This window comes from Oncorhynchus kisutch, linkage group LG19, assembly GCF_002021735.2.
Source record: "Oncorhynchus kisutch isolate 150728-3 linkage group LG19, Okis_V2, whole genome shotgun sequence".
Classification (NCBI taxonomy): Eukaryota; Metazoa; Chordata; class Actinopteri; order Salmoniformes; family Salmonidae; genus Oncorhynchus; species Oncorhynchus kisutch.
In genome coordinates this window covers 6,722,607-6,742,078 of record NC_034192.2, presented here as the reverse complement: position 1 = coordinate 6,742,078, position 19,472 = coordinate 6,722,607, and the positions used below count along the sequence as shown (strand labels likewise).

Sequence of the window (19,472 nt, the reverse complement as noted above, 5' to 3'; positions counted from 1 at the left end):
GTTTCCAATGGCTTCAATCTATCATTTGATAATAGTATTATTGCTACGGTGAGATTCCTCAAACTAACTGTTAGGAGTTCAAGCAGATGAGTAGTCGTGCCATGTTATCGAGAGGTGTTAGGTATAGGCCTATAGATCAAAAGGCAAGCAGGAAGTGAAAAGGAGGGAGGTGGAGCTCTTTTTTGATAATACAGAAGTTTTGATAGCGCTTCTGCTATCGCCGTCCCCCCCTGTCCCTGCTCATTGATCAAAATAACTGAGGCACAATCGCTTGAACGTAGCGGGAGTCTGACTCACACTCTACTCGTATAAAAAAAGATATGAAAGACAAATACGTTTCTGACGGCGTTGCTTAGATCTATGTAAAAGTAGCGCCATGCTTCACAGAGAGGAATAGTTTTTTGGAGTATATTTGGAGCTCTAGCCGTATGACCACTGTGCTGTCCTGCTATGAAACAGAGGTTTTTTATGTACTTGGGAATGAGTCTTTTCCCAGAATCCCAGAGAAGCGCCTTTCCCTGCTGGGCCGGTGCATGGGAAAGGAGTGAGTGAGTATATACACTGGTGAAAAGCATATTCCAAGGTGATGAAGAACTGGTGACCCATGTAATTGCTCTGCACTAACTGACTACAAATTGATTCTCTCAGTGTTTGGAAAGTGGTACCAACACTACAGTTCATGATTATATTCACTTTAAAAAAATGTATATAGTCATTATTTCTCTCTGTTTGAGAGGCTTTTGGCCGAGTCGGTCTCAGATGCACAGTACAGAATGTCTAGATTTTTATTTACCTTCAATCCATTCTGAATATGTAATTATAGAAATAGTGCACGTGAAGACAGCCAGTGGTGCAAATAGCTTTTCAAATCATTGATCCTTATGGTGTTCTGCATCTGACGTCCGTAAAGCTTGGGCCATAGATAGAAGACTGTTTTGTCATCATTTTGATCATGTAAATTGGTCGTGAACACATCCTCTCTCTCTCATAAGATACCTTTTATTGCAGGGCTCCACTGAAGCGGACAGTCTATGAAGTGAAATCCTCAAGGCACACTACAAATCAGATTAAGAAGTGAAATAAAATGTATTTTCCCGAGGGTAATGCAATTGCTGATCTATTCTTGACCAAGAAGTATAGATTGTGCTGTTTCAGAAAAAAAGAAAGAAAGATAGGACTCCCAACTGGTCGGGAACTGTGCTCTTGAGGAAAAGAACTATGTTTATTTTTTGGGAATCCATTTGCACTGTTACCAGCCAACTGATTTCCCAACAAACACTGGAAATCTACAAAGAAGATAAAATGCACTTACAGACATAATAGGATACTCGCTCTGGGTTGCCTATAATTCAAATAGAATTGCTACCATATAATGGGGGGATAAGGACATTCTCACAATGTTTTTAAGTAGGCTGGATAGGTCGTAAACCTTTGGAGTGAGACCATGCTTCATTGTACATTTTCTTGCAATGCGCTAATGGTCTATGACAGTAATTGGACAAACCATTGGACAAACTAAAGCTATATGTTTAGTCTCAGTGCTAATTGTATGTGTCCAGTGTTTTCCCATTGAATCAATACTTGCAATACCAGGAAAAAGACAGATGATCAGAAACATTCCTCCACTGACTTTACAAGGACAGTGGACCATTGTAGTGATAAGGATTGTAAAGGTCCTTGGATCTCTTATTCCAAGGATGTGTATCCGGTAGGAGTGCCAATAGGGTCAAGTGCTCTTGTTGTGCCTCTCCAGTATTGCACCTTGGCCGTGTAAACAACTCAATATAGTGGCAAATACAAGGTGAACCAGAGAGAGTAACTCGGAAGGCGAGGCAGATCACTCTTCCTGCACATCTCAGCAAATTAAAGCAGACACGTCAAAGCGAAAAGAGGGAAGAGTGTTTTGAAGATATACAAATTTATGCAGCTTTTTGCTGACAGAAGCCACTAATAAAAAAAAGTATTGCGAGCACTCAAATAGGACACAAAGTGCATTAGAAAATCTATTTCTTTGCATGCCGAAACCAACAATATTTACTTAGGGTGTTTTTTTTTTTCAATGGTATAATTAAATTTTTTCTTGTGTTCTCTGGGAAGAATGTATTTTTTTTACTTTGAATGTGTTCTGGATTGATTTCATCCCTGGAATGATAACAGGTTTACAGCAACAGAAATAACACCCGAGGGAAATTAGAGGGCTGCTGAAGCTATCAGATAGAAATTGAACGTGTGCGAGATTATTCTGATCCAATTCCGGCAGAAATGATGAGCGCCTTGAGTAAGGATCGCTGCCAATCAAAAGCCACATGCTGGAGGCCCATGCCCTACTTTAATTGGTCGACAGACAGAAGAAAGCTAAGTATTTTCTGTCATGTCCACGAATGGCCATCCTGCATGTCTACGGAATCACCTTGCCAATTATCTGCAACAGTGGATTGTCAGTGAGGCTCCCAGTGTTAAAACCAATGATGTTGAAACATTTGAGTTGCCCCACACTTGTAATGTTACTGAGATGCCATAATTGATCTCACTGGGTTCTAGTGGTGTCCCAGCTCGTCTTAACAAGACAAGGGAAGTATTTAGAATGACATCTCTTTCACACATTTAAACCCTATCACACAATCCTTTACCGATGGAACACCAGGTGCATTTAATCATCTATGACCTAAGATAAAACATCTAGGCATACTATAGGCTATAACAAGTTATTATAATGTGAAGGCTCAGATCAGACATCACCTAAACTAGCAGGATGAATGTACAAAACATTAGCACGGAACACCTTGCTAATATTGAGTTGCATCCCCCTTTGCCCCTAGAACAGCCTAAATTCGTTGGGGCATGGACTCGACAAGGTGTCGAGAGTATAGCCTAGTGGTTAGAGCATTGAAAGGTTGCTAGATCGAATCCTCGAGCTGACAAGGTAAAAATCTGTAGTTCTGCCCCTGAACAAGGCAGTTAACCCACTGTTCCTAGGTCATCATTTGAAATAAGAATGTGTTCTTAACTGACTTGCCTAGTTAAACAAATGTTAAATAAAATAAAAAGACTACCATACCCCGTTCAAAGGCACGTAAATATTCTGTCTTGCCTATTCACCCTCTAAATGGCACACATACTCAATCCATCAATTGTCTCAAGGCATAAAAATCCTTATTTAACCTGTCTTCTCCCCTTCATCTACACTGATTGAAGTGGATTAAACAAATGACATCAATAAGGGATCATAGCTTTCATATGGATTCACCTGGTCAGTCTGTTCATAATGTTTTGTACAGTCAGTACACGTAGGCATCTGCCAAAATGAACTTAAAAAAAGGCAATGAGCATGCTCCAATTTGTCCATGACGGCCAACAGACGCTCATCATAACACGCCCCTTCTTACAGGTGTACTGTCCTTACCTCTGTGACCTTCTGTTGGTCTAGCCATCTCCAGCAGAGTCACCATGCAGACCATTAGAAGTAGAACCCCTTTACTTCCTTGTTGTGTGTGTCTCTCACTCATCCTGCGAGAGAAAAACAGAGAGGGTGAAGAGATGTACGGCTACACTTAATTTGTTTTAACAATGGCTATACATTTATACACAAGCATCTCATTGTCTACTTCAGCATCTCGCACGTCAGGCATTTAGGTCATCCAAAACATGGCCGTTGCATCTCAGTGGTCTTAAGAGACTTCCTCTCTCCACATAGCTATTATTCATCAACGTTGATCTGTAACAACTGGACAGGTGAAAGAAAATCATCCCGTTGGTTTCTGCCATATTACTTTCACCAATCGTGTTCATTTGGATCAGTGCGAAAAGAGGAAGACATTTGACTATTGAGGTCCCGTGGTTCACATTCATTCTGCTCCTGCCTTTTCAAATCCACTTCCAAGAAAGGCACACCAAGCGTCCCTCTAGTAGCATCTTCTCCAGTGTTGTAGGAGATGTGCTTTCAATTGCATCAGGCATCAGGCCAACCTCTGCACACCGGAAGCCTACACACTAGCCAACTACTCAACTCTATCTTCTCCTTCATTATCTCCCTCTCCATCTTTTTCTGCCTTTCCCCTCATCACCAGTATCTCTATTCTCTACTTGCACAACATCATCTGCACATCTGTCATTCCAGTCTTAATGCTAAATTAGTATTATTTCGCCTCCATGGCCTATTTATTGCCTTACCTCCCTACTCCTCTACATTTGCACACACTGTACATAGATTTTTCTATTGTGTTGACTGTGCGTTTGTTTGTGTAACTCGTTGTTGTTGTGTTTTCGCACTGCTTTCCTTTATCTTGGCCAGGTCGCAGTTGTAAATGAGAACTTGTTCTCAACTGGCCTACCTGGTTAAATAAAGGTGAAATATATAAATATATGTATTTTAAATCTCCAGTTTCATTCACTTGCTTTACCTCCATCTCTACCACATTTCCTAATTACCTCTCTCTCTATGACAGGAGCCAAAGGGCCACTCAGAGCAGGTGAGGCCCTTTGCCACCCCCACACAGGCCCTCACCATTTCAGCAGGGCAGAGGCCTTGACAGGCCCGTGGGCTGTGGCTCCACAAAGGGAGGAGACGAGAGAGGAGCCTGGGTTCTTCAACTCAGAATGAATCCCTTCCTTCAGCCTTACCCTTGCACTCCTTTTCTCCCTAATGAAGTGTGGTTGAGATTGGGACGGAATACATAAACCATTTGGCATTGCTTGCTATCCTTGACAGTAAAATGATCAAATTTCAAAACACAAGACACAAGTGGTGCAGTAATTACTGGAAGAGGCGAGGTATCAGATGCCACGAGGCAGAGACAGTGACATGCTTAGTTTACCCCTTTTCTTTCAACATCCCCTGTCTTTCTCCGCCTCGATCATTGACGTATAGATTGCGTATCTCTCACAGGGATTATCAGATTATTCATGTAGTTCATTTAATTTTTGCAATCATGAAATGGGAGCCGGCCTTTGAGTGTGGAAATAGTGATTAAAAGATGGCCGGTCGATAAAACAGATACAAGACGGACCACTCTAATATAGCACTGAGCTGCCATGGTGGCCTTGCACAGGATTTCATTTTTCAATACACGATTTGTAAAAATGGACTGTTCATTCCACGTCTCCCATAATAAGTGGATGTTACTATGACGCTGCATAGCTGTGCCAGTATATCACACAGTCAGCCATGCACAGTACAAACAATCACATGATTAGCCTCTTTCTAGTCAACAACCCAATTTTCACCTTCTTCACAGAATGTTAAAAAATTATTGTGGGATCAGTGAAAGTGTTGATTTAGCAAACTATTCATCCCCTTCCTAGGTTTTCACTCCTCCTTGAACACTCACATAGACCACTACCTCACATGAGGGGTTTCTCTGACAAAACACAGGACTGTGAAGTAAAGAACCATTTTGTGCATTGTTAGTATTCTTGCAAAGCCTTTTCATTTCATGGGAAACTATGAAAGTAAGGGTGCAGATAAAACAGCGGGATTTGAGTTACCTAAATATTCCACATCGCCACTGTGTGAAATTACTATTTTTAATTGTACTGTAGTTTTAGACAGAAAGGAGGAGACTCACACTTATTTTCGAGTTAAGATAGTGTCAAAGTGCAAGCGTCAAGTTCTAATTTGTGGGTTTTATTCAAATACAACTTCATGTTTAATGCATGGTTTTGTCACAGAATAGACCCAGAGGAAATATGCATAATGTATGCCGCTGATTGCTGCAGGCACAAAACACGAATATCACACAAAAGTTTAGAGGAGAGCAAAAACAAACCAAACAGTAATAAACCACAGAGAAATGTACTGTATAATTAAAATATGGTTTGTGAGGATGAGTTTCTTTTTCTTTCGCCTCTACTCTATGGGATCTGTGCTGATATTAATGATACAATACCTCTATTAAAATGGTTCATTGGAAGAACATAGTATTGTTCACTTGTGCCACCTCAGTGGTTTCCCTTAATTGAAATATGTGTTCAAATTCATCTGGAATGGGACTTTTCTCCCTTTATATCTCTGTTGCAGTAAGGTCTGTTGTTTGATGTATGGCCTATGGAGTATAGATTTGATTTTCTTTCAAGAGTACAAAGTGCATTAGTTTAAAACTGAATGAAGCAAGAAATATCTTTCCTTTCCTGTGAACTCTGTTCGTAGACCCCTTCCTATTCTATTGACTTCTTCGCTCTCTGAAACAAATGGAATAGTTACAGACCAATGAGCAGGCTTTCAAAAGACTCAACTTGACCTTGCTGAGTGGAGCGGTTGCATTTGCTATGGAAGGACCACTTCACAAAACGTTTTCCCGCTCAGAAAAAATGTGCATGCACAGCTGATCTATATGTAAAATTAGCTGAAGTGAATGCAATGAAAAATAAGGGAATTTACTGTAGTATTTTGATTTAATTAAATAATGACATAAAGGTAAAAAAAAAAGCTATATTATGTTGCATTAATAAGATGTAAATATGCATTATTACCTTTTTAATGTGATAATATCTATATTTAGCAGGTTTTCATAAAGTCAGGAGTTGAATGTTAAATGCTGTTACTGTTTATTGACCAGCAATTACACTTGTCTTCATTGAGCGCCAACGATTACGTGTCTTCATTGAGCACCAACAATTACACGTGTCTTCATTGAGCGCCAACAATTACCAATGCAAATATGACTGAATTATCTAATTATGCTGTTTTTGCACATATTCATGTTAATTACTATATTCTACATAAATATATGAAACTGTGTCATAATGCATGGTTACTATATTCTACATAAATATATGAAACTGTGTCATAATGCACGGTTACTATATTCTACATAAATATATGAAACTGTGTCATAATGCATGGTTACTATATTCTACATAAATATATGAAACTGTGTCATAATGCATGGTTACTATATTCTACATAAATATATGAAACTGTGTCATAATGCATGGTTACTATATTCTACATAAATATATGAAACTGTGTCATAATGCATGGTTACTATATTCTACATAAATATATGAAACTGTGTCATAATGCATGGTTACTATATTCTACATAAATATATGAAACTGTGTCATAATGCATGATATGAGAGCATGATATGAGAGCATTGCCACTGAGTATTTGCCTCATAACTGTTCTTGAAAACCAAATACTCTAGAGTACAATTATTGGCTAGACTGAATAGTATTACTAAATAGGCCAACTGTGATTGGATGAAGACCATATGATTCATTCCCATCCACAAGCTATGCTGGACTGCTTACGAGGCTGGTCCTCACTGTGGTTCCAACAGGTCATTAGGTCAGCATGTGGTTATGGTCAGCCTTCCACTGAAAGTTAACCTATTCCCCAAAATCATTACTAGATTCTGCCGAGCTCCTTGGCTGATCTGTGGAGAGCAAGGTCGTGTTCACAGACTTTGATAAGTTCCCCCTGTGCCGTTGTGGTGAGGAGAAGGTTGTAGGTCAGCCTTCCCCATGGACAGACAATGATGGATTCTGACCTGAGGTAAAAGCGAGATGCTGGCACTCTACAGACAGGGCAACACACCAAGATCTCTTTCAACCCAGAGTGAGTGTTTGCATCAGTAAGTCTATTCAGGCTGATATAAGAACAAAGACGAGCGATGGAGTGTTCTCACAGCCAACGGGTCAAGCTGCTGCAAGTTCTAGAACTTTTGTCAGGGATGGATAGCATAACTAGGTTACTTTTTAAGAAACTTGAGATTCAATCATTTAAGAGCGGGGCTGAAATCTAAGACCACGCTTGCCAAGGGGAACAGATAGCGGAAAAGCTGTATTCCCTTGTGAAGACAGACTGTATCAATGGGATACATGTCAAATCATTCTGTCCTATTTGTTAAACCTAAAAATATTTTGCCGCGTAACACGTCACTCATATAGCCGGCTAGAAGGACCAAACTGTAATAGTTTTCATAATGTGGACAAAAGACTCTGTCGACCTTGGCCTACATACATACTGTAAAGAGGAAATAACTCAGGAAAGGACATTTATTCATCAAGACTTACAGACGTAGGATCTTAATTTGAGCCAGTTTTCTACAGCAGGAAAATAATCCTGCAACAACAGGAAATGGGAATTATAATTAATGGACATTTTTGTGGGGATTGAAACATTTCAAAGTGGAAATTACAAACTTTAGAAGTCTTTGTATACCTCAAATACATTACTAATTTTACATTTCCTGTATTGCAGGACAGTTCCCATGCAACAGAGAGATCAAATTAAGATCCTACATCTGTATTTACATAGTGGAAAGATCTGCTGAAGTTGCAAAGCTATCACACAGTTAAGCCACGCATGATGAGAGCTGTTCCTACGCCACTGTGCTGTGCAAACCTCTTTGAGACGACACACAGTAACCCACAGAGGGATTTGTGAGGCCATAACAACAAAGAGCCCTGACACATTCGGCGAACAAACATAGGCTTTTATTCCTATATACATGGCCCAACATATGATAAAAGCCTCAGCGTAATAAAGTGCGGTAGAGGGTGGCGTGGGAGACAGACAAAGCTGTGGATGGAGAGATTGGCAGGCAAGCGAGTGAAATCGTTAAACTGGAAAAACCTGGACTTTCCACTCTCTGGAGCTGGATTTGATACAGGGATTATCTCTCTCTAGTCTCTCTCTCTCTCTCTCTCTAGTCTCTCTCTAGTCTCTCTCTAGTCTCTCTCTCTCTCAACCCCCCCCCTCTCTTTTCTTCGACCGTGACAGCGACTGTCACCTCGGACAGCTGTAGTGGGCCGATTGCACGGTCACAGAACAAGCGTCTCTGCTACACAGATGTTCTCCACTGACGGTATGAAGCGAAAGTAAAGCTTTTTTCCCGACCGCCACACCAAACACTTTTCCATGAACCTTCTGTCACAGATCCTGCTTTAATGTGAATGTAAACGAGACGTGACACCAGTCATAACAGCCTGTGATTTTTAGGTCGAAACGATCAACAAAATGACCAAACCCTGTCACAAAATATTATCTGGTTCAATGTCTATCTTGAACTAAACGGGTCACACTGGCTAATGGCAATTGCGATGCATGTCCAGCAGAGATGAAAAAGACAAACAACATGTAGAAGCCTCCCAATATACTGTAAGTAACTGACATAAATGCATGGACCCCTAAATGCATGACCTGACTTCAGTTTGAACCCTTTCAAAAAGTTTTCACTTTCAAAGTGTTCACCCGTTACCCGACACCAACGCTGAGTGCCCTTTTCGAGTGGTAACCGTCCTAATGACCTTCCGTAATGACACTCGGCGATGTGAAGCCATTTGAGAGGGCAAGCTCATAAACGTAGCAGGCTGCAACATTCAACCCCGCCTCAGACAGGCGTACGGGGGCCAGTGTGATATTTCAATCCATTTCCCATCAAGTTCACTCTGGCACTATTACCAATCAGGAGAAACCAGTGCATTCACACCAATGGATTGGATGGCTGCCTCTCTTGCTCTCCTTTTCCCACTTCCTCCTCCTATGAGTTATGAGGTCATAGTACAATGGTCTATTTTGGAATGGACGGTAAATTGCTCTCTTAGCCGAGGCTTCATGAATTATGAATGAATGTGGTCTAAACATTTTAGTAGTAAAGCATTGCATATCTTTTGAGTGTTTACTTTAATGAAGGGTAGTACAGGAAGTAGTCATAAAGGATGGGCTCCTTGACTGCTACCCAATAATGACTTCCACATGAAAAGATTGAACAGAGAGAGATGAATATAGCGGGGGGGGGGGGGGGGGGGGGGACTATGAAATAGCGTCTTTTGAGTTCTGCCGTTTACATTCACTAGTTATGCTCATTTGTGCGCTTTATTAAGTTTGTCTTCTTGATTGATGCAACTGAAATAACTGTAAAGAACCCAGCAAGAGCTATTGTTCTTTAAAGCATATTGTTCTTGTCTAACTTGATAACAATGGTAATATTACTTCCTTTTTTTCTCACCCATCTACACACAACACCACGTAATGACAAAGGGAAAACGTGTTTTTAGAAACATTTGTATGTGTAGCTGTGTGTGTAGTTGGAGGTGACACTTATTGTCCTCGCGAGTTTCAGCTTAGGCCTACCTCCTCGGGGCATTTCTCATGTGCACAGCTGATATTGATGATGAAGTGGTGATTATTGTTGTGGGTGACATTTGTCGCATCCTCAGAGGAAGTGTGCATCATCTGCCTGTACTAGTAATGACCTGTCGAGTTTTGTGTTATTTACAAGCGGCATCCGCACCGCCACCCCAGGCTGGCGCTGTCTGCGCAAACAGACACGTTAGAATACAATCAAATTGCGGAGATATATTATCACGCCAGATAGTCACTTCCTGTGCAATTCAGACACTGGTCTCCACCAGTCTCAAAGAGTTAGATCCTTGAAATATTTGTGGCCCTTTTATCTAGCCACATATCACCATTGTCTTCAGTGTCTGTCATAAAATCTATTGGTTTGATGTGGCATTTTTCTCATCTTTATATTATCCTGTATGTTTAATCATGTTGCTTTATTATGCTTTGTCATTTATTTATGGTAAGGCATTCGGGCTGCACCGCTGTATCAATTACACTATTACAATAACATGTATCATGAATGTCAATAGATGAGGGTATGATGTGGGATGTCTTCCCTAACTGTATGCAGCATATTTCATCCCCTTTACCATTCTCTCTTCAGAAGTGCAACACTCTTTATGACTATTGACATGCTTTGGCAGCCGTTTGAAATATTCATGTGCAATATTTAGTTAAAGCAATGTTTCCATCCCCTTACAACCTAACTCCAGAAGACGATGCTACAGAAAGAAAGCAGTGTATTGGGTAGGGAACATATGTTACGTCCCAAATGGCACCCTATTCCCTATAGGCCTATATTACATAGGGCTCTTGTCAAACGTAGTGCACTATGTGGGGACTAGGGTGCCATTTGGGACGTAACCAGAGAGAAATGGCATGCAACCATAGAGAAATGGCACCACATTATGCCTTAGTGCTGCAGGGTGAATAGGTCCTAGCTGTTCAGCGGGGAGCAAATGACTTCAAAGATCTGGCACTTGACAACATGTCGAAAACGGAGAGCCACTTGAATTATCCAATCATGATGAATGATGCAGATTGTTACGGAAGGTGTGTGTGCAGGAGTGTACATGTGGGCATGCCTGTAGTGTGTGAGGCCGTGGGTGTGTATATGTGTGTGAATGCGTGTATGTAGGCTGTGTGTACACATGCTGTGTGCTAGCATTAGACACTGTCATTTATCCTTGTATAGAACCACCTAGGCTTCAGAGTGTTTTCCCCCAGTATTTGCTTGAGGTGCAGTAGCAACATATAAAACAGAGGGTGCCAAGTGGTCTGACCTTTTAAAGGTAGGCCGCTTTTCCACAAACACTTAACCACCGTATGGGAATCAACGCAGCCCAACAGAATCACCACAAGACAGGGGTTACATCGATTATCCTTAGAACAAAAGACAATGAAATGACCTATTATCTGCAATTACAAGATGGGGCTCATTAAGGACACAGTAAAGAAAACCGTTCCTGATCCACCACCATTGTTGTGTAGAATCCAAGTCGGTGATGCAACTAGGACGGTAATTTGGCACAAATTAGAGACCTGAACACCCCTCTTGGTCAAGGGCCCAGCCGGCAAAGACTGTTTTCAATCATGACATCCTTACAACCAAAAACGGTCATTCTGACATCATTGCAACCAGGAACTGTCATGAGGGCGTCACATCCAACTTTGCCCACTAGGGAAAGTGACCTTCAATCAAGACACCTGGGAGAGCTGGTGTGTACACAGATGCTGAGGCACATTCACACCTGTAAGCAGTAATATGGTTTAAACAAGCCTAATATTACATGTCATTTAAGGAGCTGTTGATGCGATCGGACAGGAGAGCTGAGAACTAATTTAGTTCCAGGCATCTCAGGATGACATGTTAATGCACTGACTTGGTTTATATGTCATAGTAGAGTTGTGTTCATGGGCTTGGCTGTTTAACATCCCTCCAAACAGTTGTTACCTCAGACTCCATCTGGTGTGACTGAAACGACATTCCCTTTGAAAGGTCCACTACAGCCGTTTTGTCTCTCAATATCAAATAATTTCTGGGTAACAATTAAGAACCTTACTGTGATTGTTTTCAATTAAAATTGTTAAAAATAAATACAAATTGCTTAGCAAAGAGCAGTTTCTCAAGCAAGAATTGTGCTCGGACTGTCTGGGAGTAGTCTGAGTGGGGAGGGGAAAAACTGAAAACTAAACTCAGCAAAAAAAAGAAACTGTGTTTATTTTCAGAAACCTTAACATGTGTAAATATTTGTATGAACATGATTAAACAACTGATACAAGCTGATCAAGTTCCACAGACATGTGACTAACAGGAATGGAATAATGTGTCCCTGAACAAAGGGAGGGTTACTTTCAAAATCAAAAGGAACAGTCGGTATCTGGTGTGGCCACCAGCTGCATTAAGTACTGCAGTGCATCTCCTCCTCATGGACTGCACCAGATTTGCCAGTTCTTGCTGTGAGATGCTACCCCACTCCTCCACCAAGGCACCTGCAAGTTCCCGGACATTTCTGGGGGGAATGGCCCTAGCACTCACCCTCTGATCCAACAGGTACCAGATGTGCTCAACGAGATTAAGATCCGGGCTCTTCACTGGCCATGGCAGAACACTGACATTCCTGTCTTGCAGGAAATTACGCACAGAATTAGCAGTATGGCTGGTGGCATTGTCATGCTGGAGGGTCATGTCAGGATGAGCCTGCAGGAAGGGTACCACATGGGGGAGGAGGATGTCTTCCCTGTAATGCACAGCGTTGAGATTGCCTGCAATCCCACAACGGTGGGTTTGTGCCCAAGGGCAACATTGTTGCCTGTGATATCTGGTGAGGACCTGCCTTACAACAGGCCAACAAGCCCTCAGTCCAGCCTCTCTCAGCCTATTGCAGACAGTCTGAGCACTAATGGAGGGATTGTGCGTTCCTGGTGTAACTCAGGCAATTGTTGTTGCCATCCTGGGCCTGTCCTGCAGGTGTGATGTTCGGATGTACCGATCCTGTGCAGGTGTTGTTACACGTGGTCTGCCACTGCGAGGATGATCAGCTGTCTGTCCTGTCTCGGGTATATCACAGTAAGGACATTGTAATTTATTGCCCTGGCCACATCTGCAGTCCTCATGCCTCCTTGCAGCATGCCTAAGGCACGTTCATGCAGATGAGCAGGGTCCCTGGGCATCTTTCTTTTGGTGTTTTTCAGAGTCAGTAGAAAGGCCTCTTTAGTGTCCTAAGTTTTCATAACTGTGACCTTACTTGCCTACTGTCCTGTAAGCTGTTAGTGTCTTAACGACCGTTCCACAGGTGCATGTTGATTAATTGTTTATGGTTCATTGAACAAGCATGGGAAACAGTGTTTAAACCCTTTACAATAAAGATCTGTGAAGTTATTTGGACAGGGTCCTGAAAGACAGGGTCCTGAAAAAGGGACGTTTCTTTTTTTGCTGAGTTTAGCTCTTATTGACAGATTGGGTTGGAACACTCTTTCTTATTGGTCTATTAACTCATTTGATGACAGCAGGCAGGCAGACAGAAATGTCAGTCACTCTTTCCAAACAGCTATTACACTAAAAAGGTCCTTAATCATAATTTTCACAATCTCACAGCATTATTTCAACCTCATTGTGTGGAAATGTATATAAAACACAGGATAATCACATTTTTGACTGCACTGGGCCTTTAAAGTTAAGATATTGTACCGGTAAATAACTACACATTGTATCCCCCCGGGGGCCGCATCCGGCATTCAAAGTCACAGGCTCAATTTTCTTAGCCTAACTTGGTGTGATCGGAAACCAAAAATTCCCACCTCGGATTAACGGAAGCCAATAAGCGAGAGGAAACATGAATAGAGTGTCTAAGCTGTGCTCGGGCGCGCTGAGCTCCTCTTTGATGAGAAAGAGAAGGTGAAAAGTGAGGAGTCAGAGCGAGGGAGCCCTCTATTTTTAGGAGCCTCGATGAAACTTCATTTCCGTACCAAGGATAGGCGAGAAGTGACAGGTGATTATTTAATGCCTTTAATTAGCCACAGAGACTGACTGTTCTACCTGTTAGCCAATTATCGTCTGAGCACTCTGCACCCGACTCTTCATAACTTTGTAACTGAAGCTGTAATATATCACTTCCTGGAAAACATGGAACAGAATATGTTGCTTTATTGCGCAGTAAACCGTAGCCAGGGTTGGGAAATTGATGCACAGCATATAATGGGTAGTACTGTATGTTGTTTGGTACTGAAGTTTTCATTTTTAAGTATTCAAGATGTAAGAATTTCTAAGACAATGGTAGGGCTTTATTATGCTATCTGTACCAACTACCTTGGTGAGGGATTAACTGTATAAAAAGGTGTTGTAAAGCACCCTGCCTGCCACATTGTCAAGCTGTCCAAGAACCGTTAGGTGTGATTTTACAGTACCTCAGTTGCAATAGAAACACCTTGCAGAAAATGTCATCATATCATTAATCAAGATCATGTGCATAATCAAGCCGGTGATTAGCCTGACATGATTCTATAGAAGAGTTGCTGTCTTCATCTGATGTTATATACAGTAGCGTAATTGTAACTGTAGCTATTGGAGATGCTATTCAAAAGAGTGACTGGAGATTTCTGTTCTGCTGTCCTTGCCTGCCTGCAAGTAGAGAGACCTTGTGGAGCAATGTTTCAACAGCTCCTTCTTTCGCCCATTGAAGCTGGAGCACCATTTGTTCAGAGGTTCAAGTTAAGACTGATAGGGGGGAGAGACAAGGTGAGCAGCCCTTCCCCAGAATAGAACTTAACTGTGTGTGTGTGTGTGTGTTTTCTCTGTGTGTGTGTAAACTCAAGCCCATCTACCATAAGAATGGCTGACAAATTCAGAAAAGTCACCCTCAATGCTTTTCTGTTCATTCCCTCAGTGTGTGTGTGTGTACACATGTGCGTGTGTGCATGTGAGTGTGTGTGACCCTGACAGCTTATCAAACCCAGGCTTCAAAACCTTTCTTCAGTGATAATTTGTAGGTCAGTGCCATTGACCATTCCGAATGCACAGCCTATGACAAGCTTTGCCAGAGCAGGCCATGAATCAACAACACCTCTCATTCTCTTTCTCTTACTTGTGTCAACCTCCCTCACATGTCAGCACAGCTACATAGGCATAGGGCTGGAGTGGGTGGCTGGGGCAAACCAGGCATTGATTTAGATTAGCGAGGCAGGCTCCTCGAAGTCCAGAAGGGAATCAGGGTGTGTTCAAACGGAACAAGCAGGCCTTATTTTAATGGGGGGGGGGGGGGTCTATTTAATTACACAGAGAGCGATTGAGCAGATTTAAAATGAAATGGTACACTTTTTTCTTACTTCTCCTCTCCCCTCCCTCTCCCCCCTCCCTCCCTCCGTCTCCTCTCTCTCCTCTCCCCCCTCCCTCCGTCTCCTCTCATCTCCCCCTCCCTCCGTCTCCTCTCCCCCTCCCTCCCTCTCATCTCCCCCTCCCTCCGTCTCCTCTCTCCCCTCCCTCCATCTCCTCTCCCCATCCCTCCATCTCCTCCCCCTCCCTCCCTCTCCTCTCATCTCCCCCTCCCTCCATCTCCTCTCCCCCTCCCTCCGTCTCCTCTCCCCCTCCCTCCCTCCCTCCCTCTCCTCTCCCCCTCCCTCCCTCTCCTCTCATCTCCCCCTCCCTCCCTCTCCTCTCATCTCCCCCTCCCTCCCTCTCCTCTCATCTCCCCCTCCCTCCGTCTCCTCTCTCCCCCTCCCTCCGTCTCCTCTCTCCCCCTCCCTCTGTCTCCTCTCTCCCCCTCCCTGTCTCCTCTCTCCCCCTCCCTCCGTCTCCTCTCTCCCCCTCCCTCCGTCTCCTCTCTCCCCCTCCCTCCGTCTCCTCTCTCCCCCTCCCTCCGTCTCCTCTCTCCCCCTCCCTCCGTCTCCTCTCTCCCCCTCCCTCCGTCTCCTCTCTCCCCCTCCCATCTCCTCTCATCTCCCCATCCCTCCATCTCCTCTCATCTCCCCCTCCCTCCATCTCCTCTCATCTCCCCCTCCCTCCGTCTCCTCTCTCCCCTCCCTCCGTCTCCTCTCTCCCCTCCCTCCGTCTCCTCTCTCCCCTCCCTCTGTCTCCTCTCTCCCCTCCCTCCATCTCCTTTCTCTCTCCTATCCCCCTCCCTCCCTCCCTCAGTCTCCTCTCTCCCCTCCCTCCATCTCCCCCCTCCCTCCTCATCTCCCCCTCCCTCCATCTCACCTCTCTCCCCCTCCATCTCACCTCTCTCCCTCTCCTCTCCCTCTACCCCCTCCCTCCCTCTTTCTTCCATTTACATCCAGGAACAACGAAGCAGAAGTTATTTGAGCTCGTGCTCTCGCGGGGGTTATAATCCGGCCTAAGTGACAGGCTAATTTGTGGTATTAGATTACTTTCATTGGCGCGTTTCGTTGGGGCCTCCTTTGAACGCAAAGGGGCATAAACGGCTGCTCTGCATGGATGGCCACGGTGACTAGTGTGCTGTTCATGAGGGCTGTCAAGGGGGCTATCACAACACCAAGGAGTCACACACACCTGCTCATCGCCTGCTCATCGCCTTGTTCCAACGCCTTGATGACTCACTATGAAACAATGTATACATGGATTCTACACAGATGATGTGGCACATTAAAATGTTGTCCTTTTAGCAGGTGTCTGACATTGCATTGCAGTACTATGCAAGTGGCTCCCACCAGCTATGTTAGACATTGACAGAAGACTCTTACAGAGCTTGAGTGTAACATTTAGGGATCATTAAGTAGACCACTTGGACAAGCATCCGTTCAGTCTACATCAGCTGTCTAAAATCTTTATGAAAATGGTCCAGAAATGAAAAATGACCTGCTAGTCATCTCAAATGAGGATCCACCAGAAACAAGGTGTCACTCATTACCAAACTATAGGAGACCACACACACACACACACACACACACAAACAGAAAGAGAGAGAGAGAGAGAGACAGGCACACACAGAGAGACAGAGACAGAGAGAGAGACAGAGAGAGAGACAGGCACACACAGAGAGACAGAGAAAGAGAGAGAGACAGGCACACACAGAGAGACAGAGACAGAGAGAGAGACAGGCACACACAGAGAGACAGAGACAGAGAGAGAGAGAGAGAGGCACACACAGAGAGACAGAGACAGAGAGAGAGACAGAGGCACACACAGAGAGACAGAGAGAGAGACAGGCACACACAGAGAGACAGAGACAGAGAGAGAGACAGGCACACACAGAGAGACAGAGACAGAGAGAGAGACAGAGACAGAGAGAGAGACAGGCACACACAGAGAGACAGAGAGAGAGACAGGCACACACAGAGAGACAGAGACAGAGAGAGAGACAGGCACACACAGAGAGACAGAGACAGAGAGAGAGACAGAGACAGAGAGAGAGACAGGCACACACAGAGAGACAGAGACAGAGAGAGAGACAGAGACAGAGAGAGAGACAGGCACACACAGAGAGACAGAGACAGAGAGACAGGCACACACAGAGAGACAGAGACAGAGAGAGAGACAGGCACACACAGAGAGACAGAGACAGAGAGAGAGACAGGCACACACAGAGAGACAGAGACAGAGAGAGAGACAGGCACACACAGAGAGACAGAGACAGAGAGAGAGACAGGCACACACAGAGAGACAGAGACAGAGAGAGAGAGACAGGCACACACAGAGAGACAGAGACAGAGAGAGAGACAGGCACACACAGAGAGACAGAGACAGAGAGAGAGACAGGCACACACAGAGAGACAGAGACAGAGAGAGAGACAGGCACACACAGAGAGACAGAGACAGAGAGAGAGACAGGCACACACAGAGAGACAGAGACAGAGAGAGAGAGACAGGCACACACAGAGAGACAGAGACAGAGAGAGAGACAGGCACACACAGAGAGACAGAGACAGAGAGAGAGACAGGCACACACAGAGAGACAGAGACAGAGAGAGAGACAGGCACACACAGAGAGACAGAGACAGAGAGAGAGAGACAGGCACACACAGAGAGACAGAGACAGAGAGAGAGAGACAGGCACACACAGAGAGACAGAGACAGAGAGAGAGACAGAGACAGAGAGAGAGACAGGCACACACAGAGAGACAGAGACAGAGAGAGAGACAGGCACACACAGAGAGACAGAGACAGAGAGAGAGACAGGCACACACAGAGAGACAGAGACAGAGAGAGAGACAGAGGCACACACAGAGAGACAGAGAGAAGCAAAAAAATAAGCAAACATTTCTTAAAGTCACAATGGGGAACGTGTCTAAGTCAAGTTATTGCAGGAGACCATTCAGAATGTCAGAGGCCAGAACAAGTAATTAAAGGCAATAGAAAAATGAGGATTAGTTGGAATTAATCCCCAACTCTTCCCATTTTCTAGGCTGAAAACACTGAAATGGAACGATATGGAAATGTAGCTGAGCATGGCAGAACTAATGGGGCTGCAGCTTCTCCCTGAAATGAGAAGTAGCTAATGGATGGCCAGGCCTGGATAAGATGGCTGAGCGAGATTGCATGTGGATTTAAATGATTAGGAACATGGTGGCCGGGGCTCTCTTTGTGCAGAGAAAAGTAATATGTAACAATGAATGCTAAAATATGAAATCCGCCATTTAAGGAATACATTTTATTTTCTCTTATTCAAAATACAGGCCATGTGACCCAGAGACACAATCCATATCCGTCATTCTGGAAATGCATGTCATTTAAATGTATTATTTATAAGGGGGGGGGGTGATAATGGCCATTTGCGTGGCATATAACAGCGAGCGTCTGCAAACAATTCCTTGCAACGTTAAATACATTTATCGACATGATACTTACATGTTAACAGGTTGTAGTTTATTTTTTTATTTTTTTTACTCAGCCAGCTGTAGCTTCTATTGTGTGCACAGTATTTAAGACTCACACACACAGCTTGTTGAAAGCAAAAGCAGCGTACTCTAGTCTGAGTCGACATCAGAGACAAACACTAGCAGCCTCAGTAGATGGGTGGTTGGGTGTTTAGAAAGACAAGATGGGGAATGTGATGGGCTCTGACACTCAAATGGAGAGCTGATCGCTGTGGATCAGAACAGGCTCCACCTTCATTACAACCAAGAATAGGAAATTGGAAGCAGTGCTCGATGCTCGCTGCTCTGTCGGGAGGGACTGGAGCATGCAGCCTGACTACTTCACTGTTCCGTACAGCTGCGACCAAGTTGGACAGGTGCGGGCCGATAATTGGTTGCCGTGTCGACGGGAAGCACGCCGAGCCTGTCTCCAAGAGCTCATTACTATCACTCAGAACACATCTAACCCCCCCCCCCCCCCCCCCCCCAAACTGGAGCAAACCTCCAAATGACTAAAATGATTTCTGTGTGGGACATCACTTATTAATTAATATGAGGTGACACTGTTTAAGGAGAGCATCAAATACAGAGC

At 43.9% G+C, this 19,472-nt stretch overlaps 1 protein-coding gene across 1 annotated transcript in view; it reads right to left on the bottom strand.

Annotated features, from left to right (window-relative positions):
- LOC109864492 (chemokine-like protein TAFA-2) overlaps positions 1-19,472 on the bottom strand; it is a 62,575-nt gene that overhangs the window by 11,758 nt on the left and 31,345 nt on the right. The window contains exon 2 of the mRNA XM_020452331.2: positions 3,404-3,507. Within this exon, the coding sequence (XP_020307920.2) occupies positions 3,404-3,506 (103 nt within the window). The 5' untranslated portion in view covers position 3,507. The remainder of the gene's footprint in view (positions 1-3,403; positions 3,508-19,472) is intronic.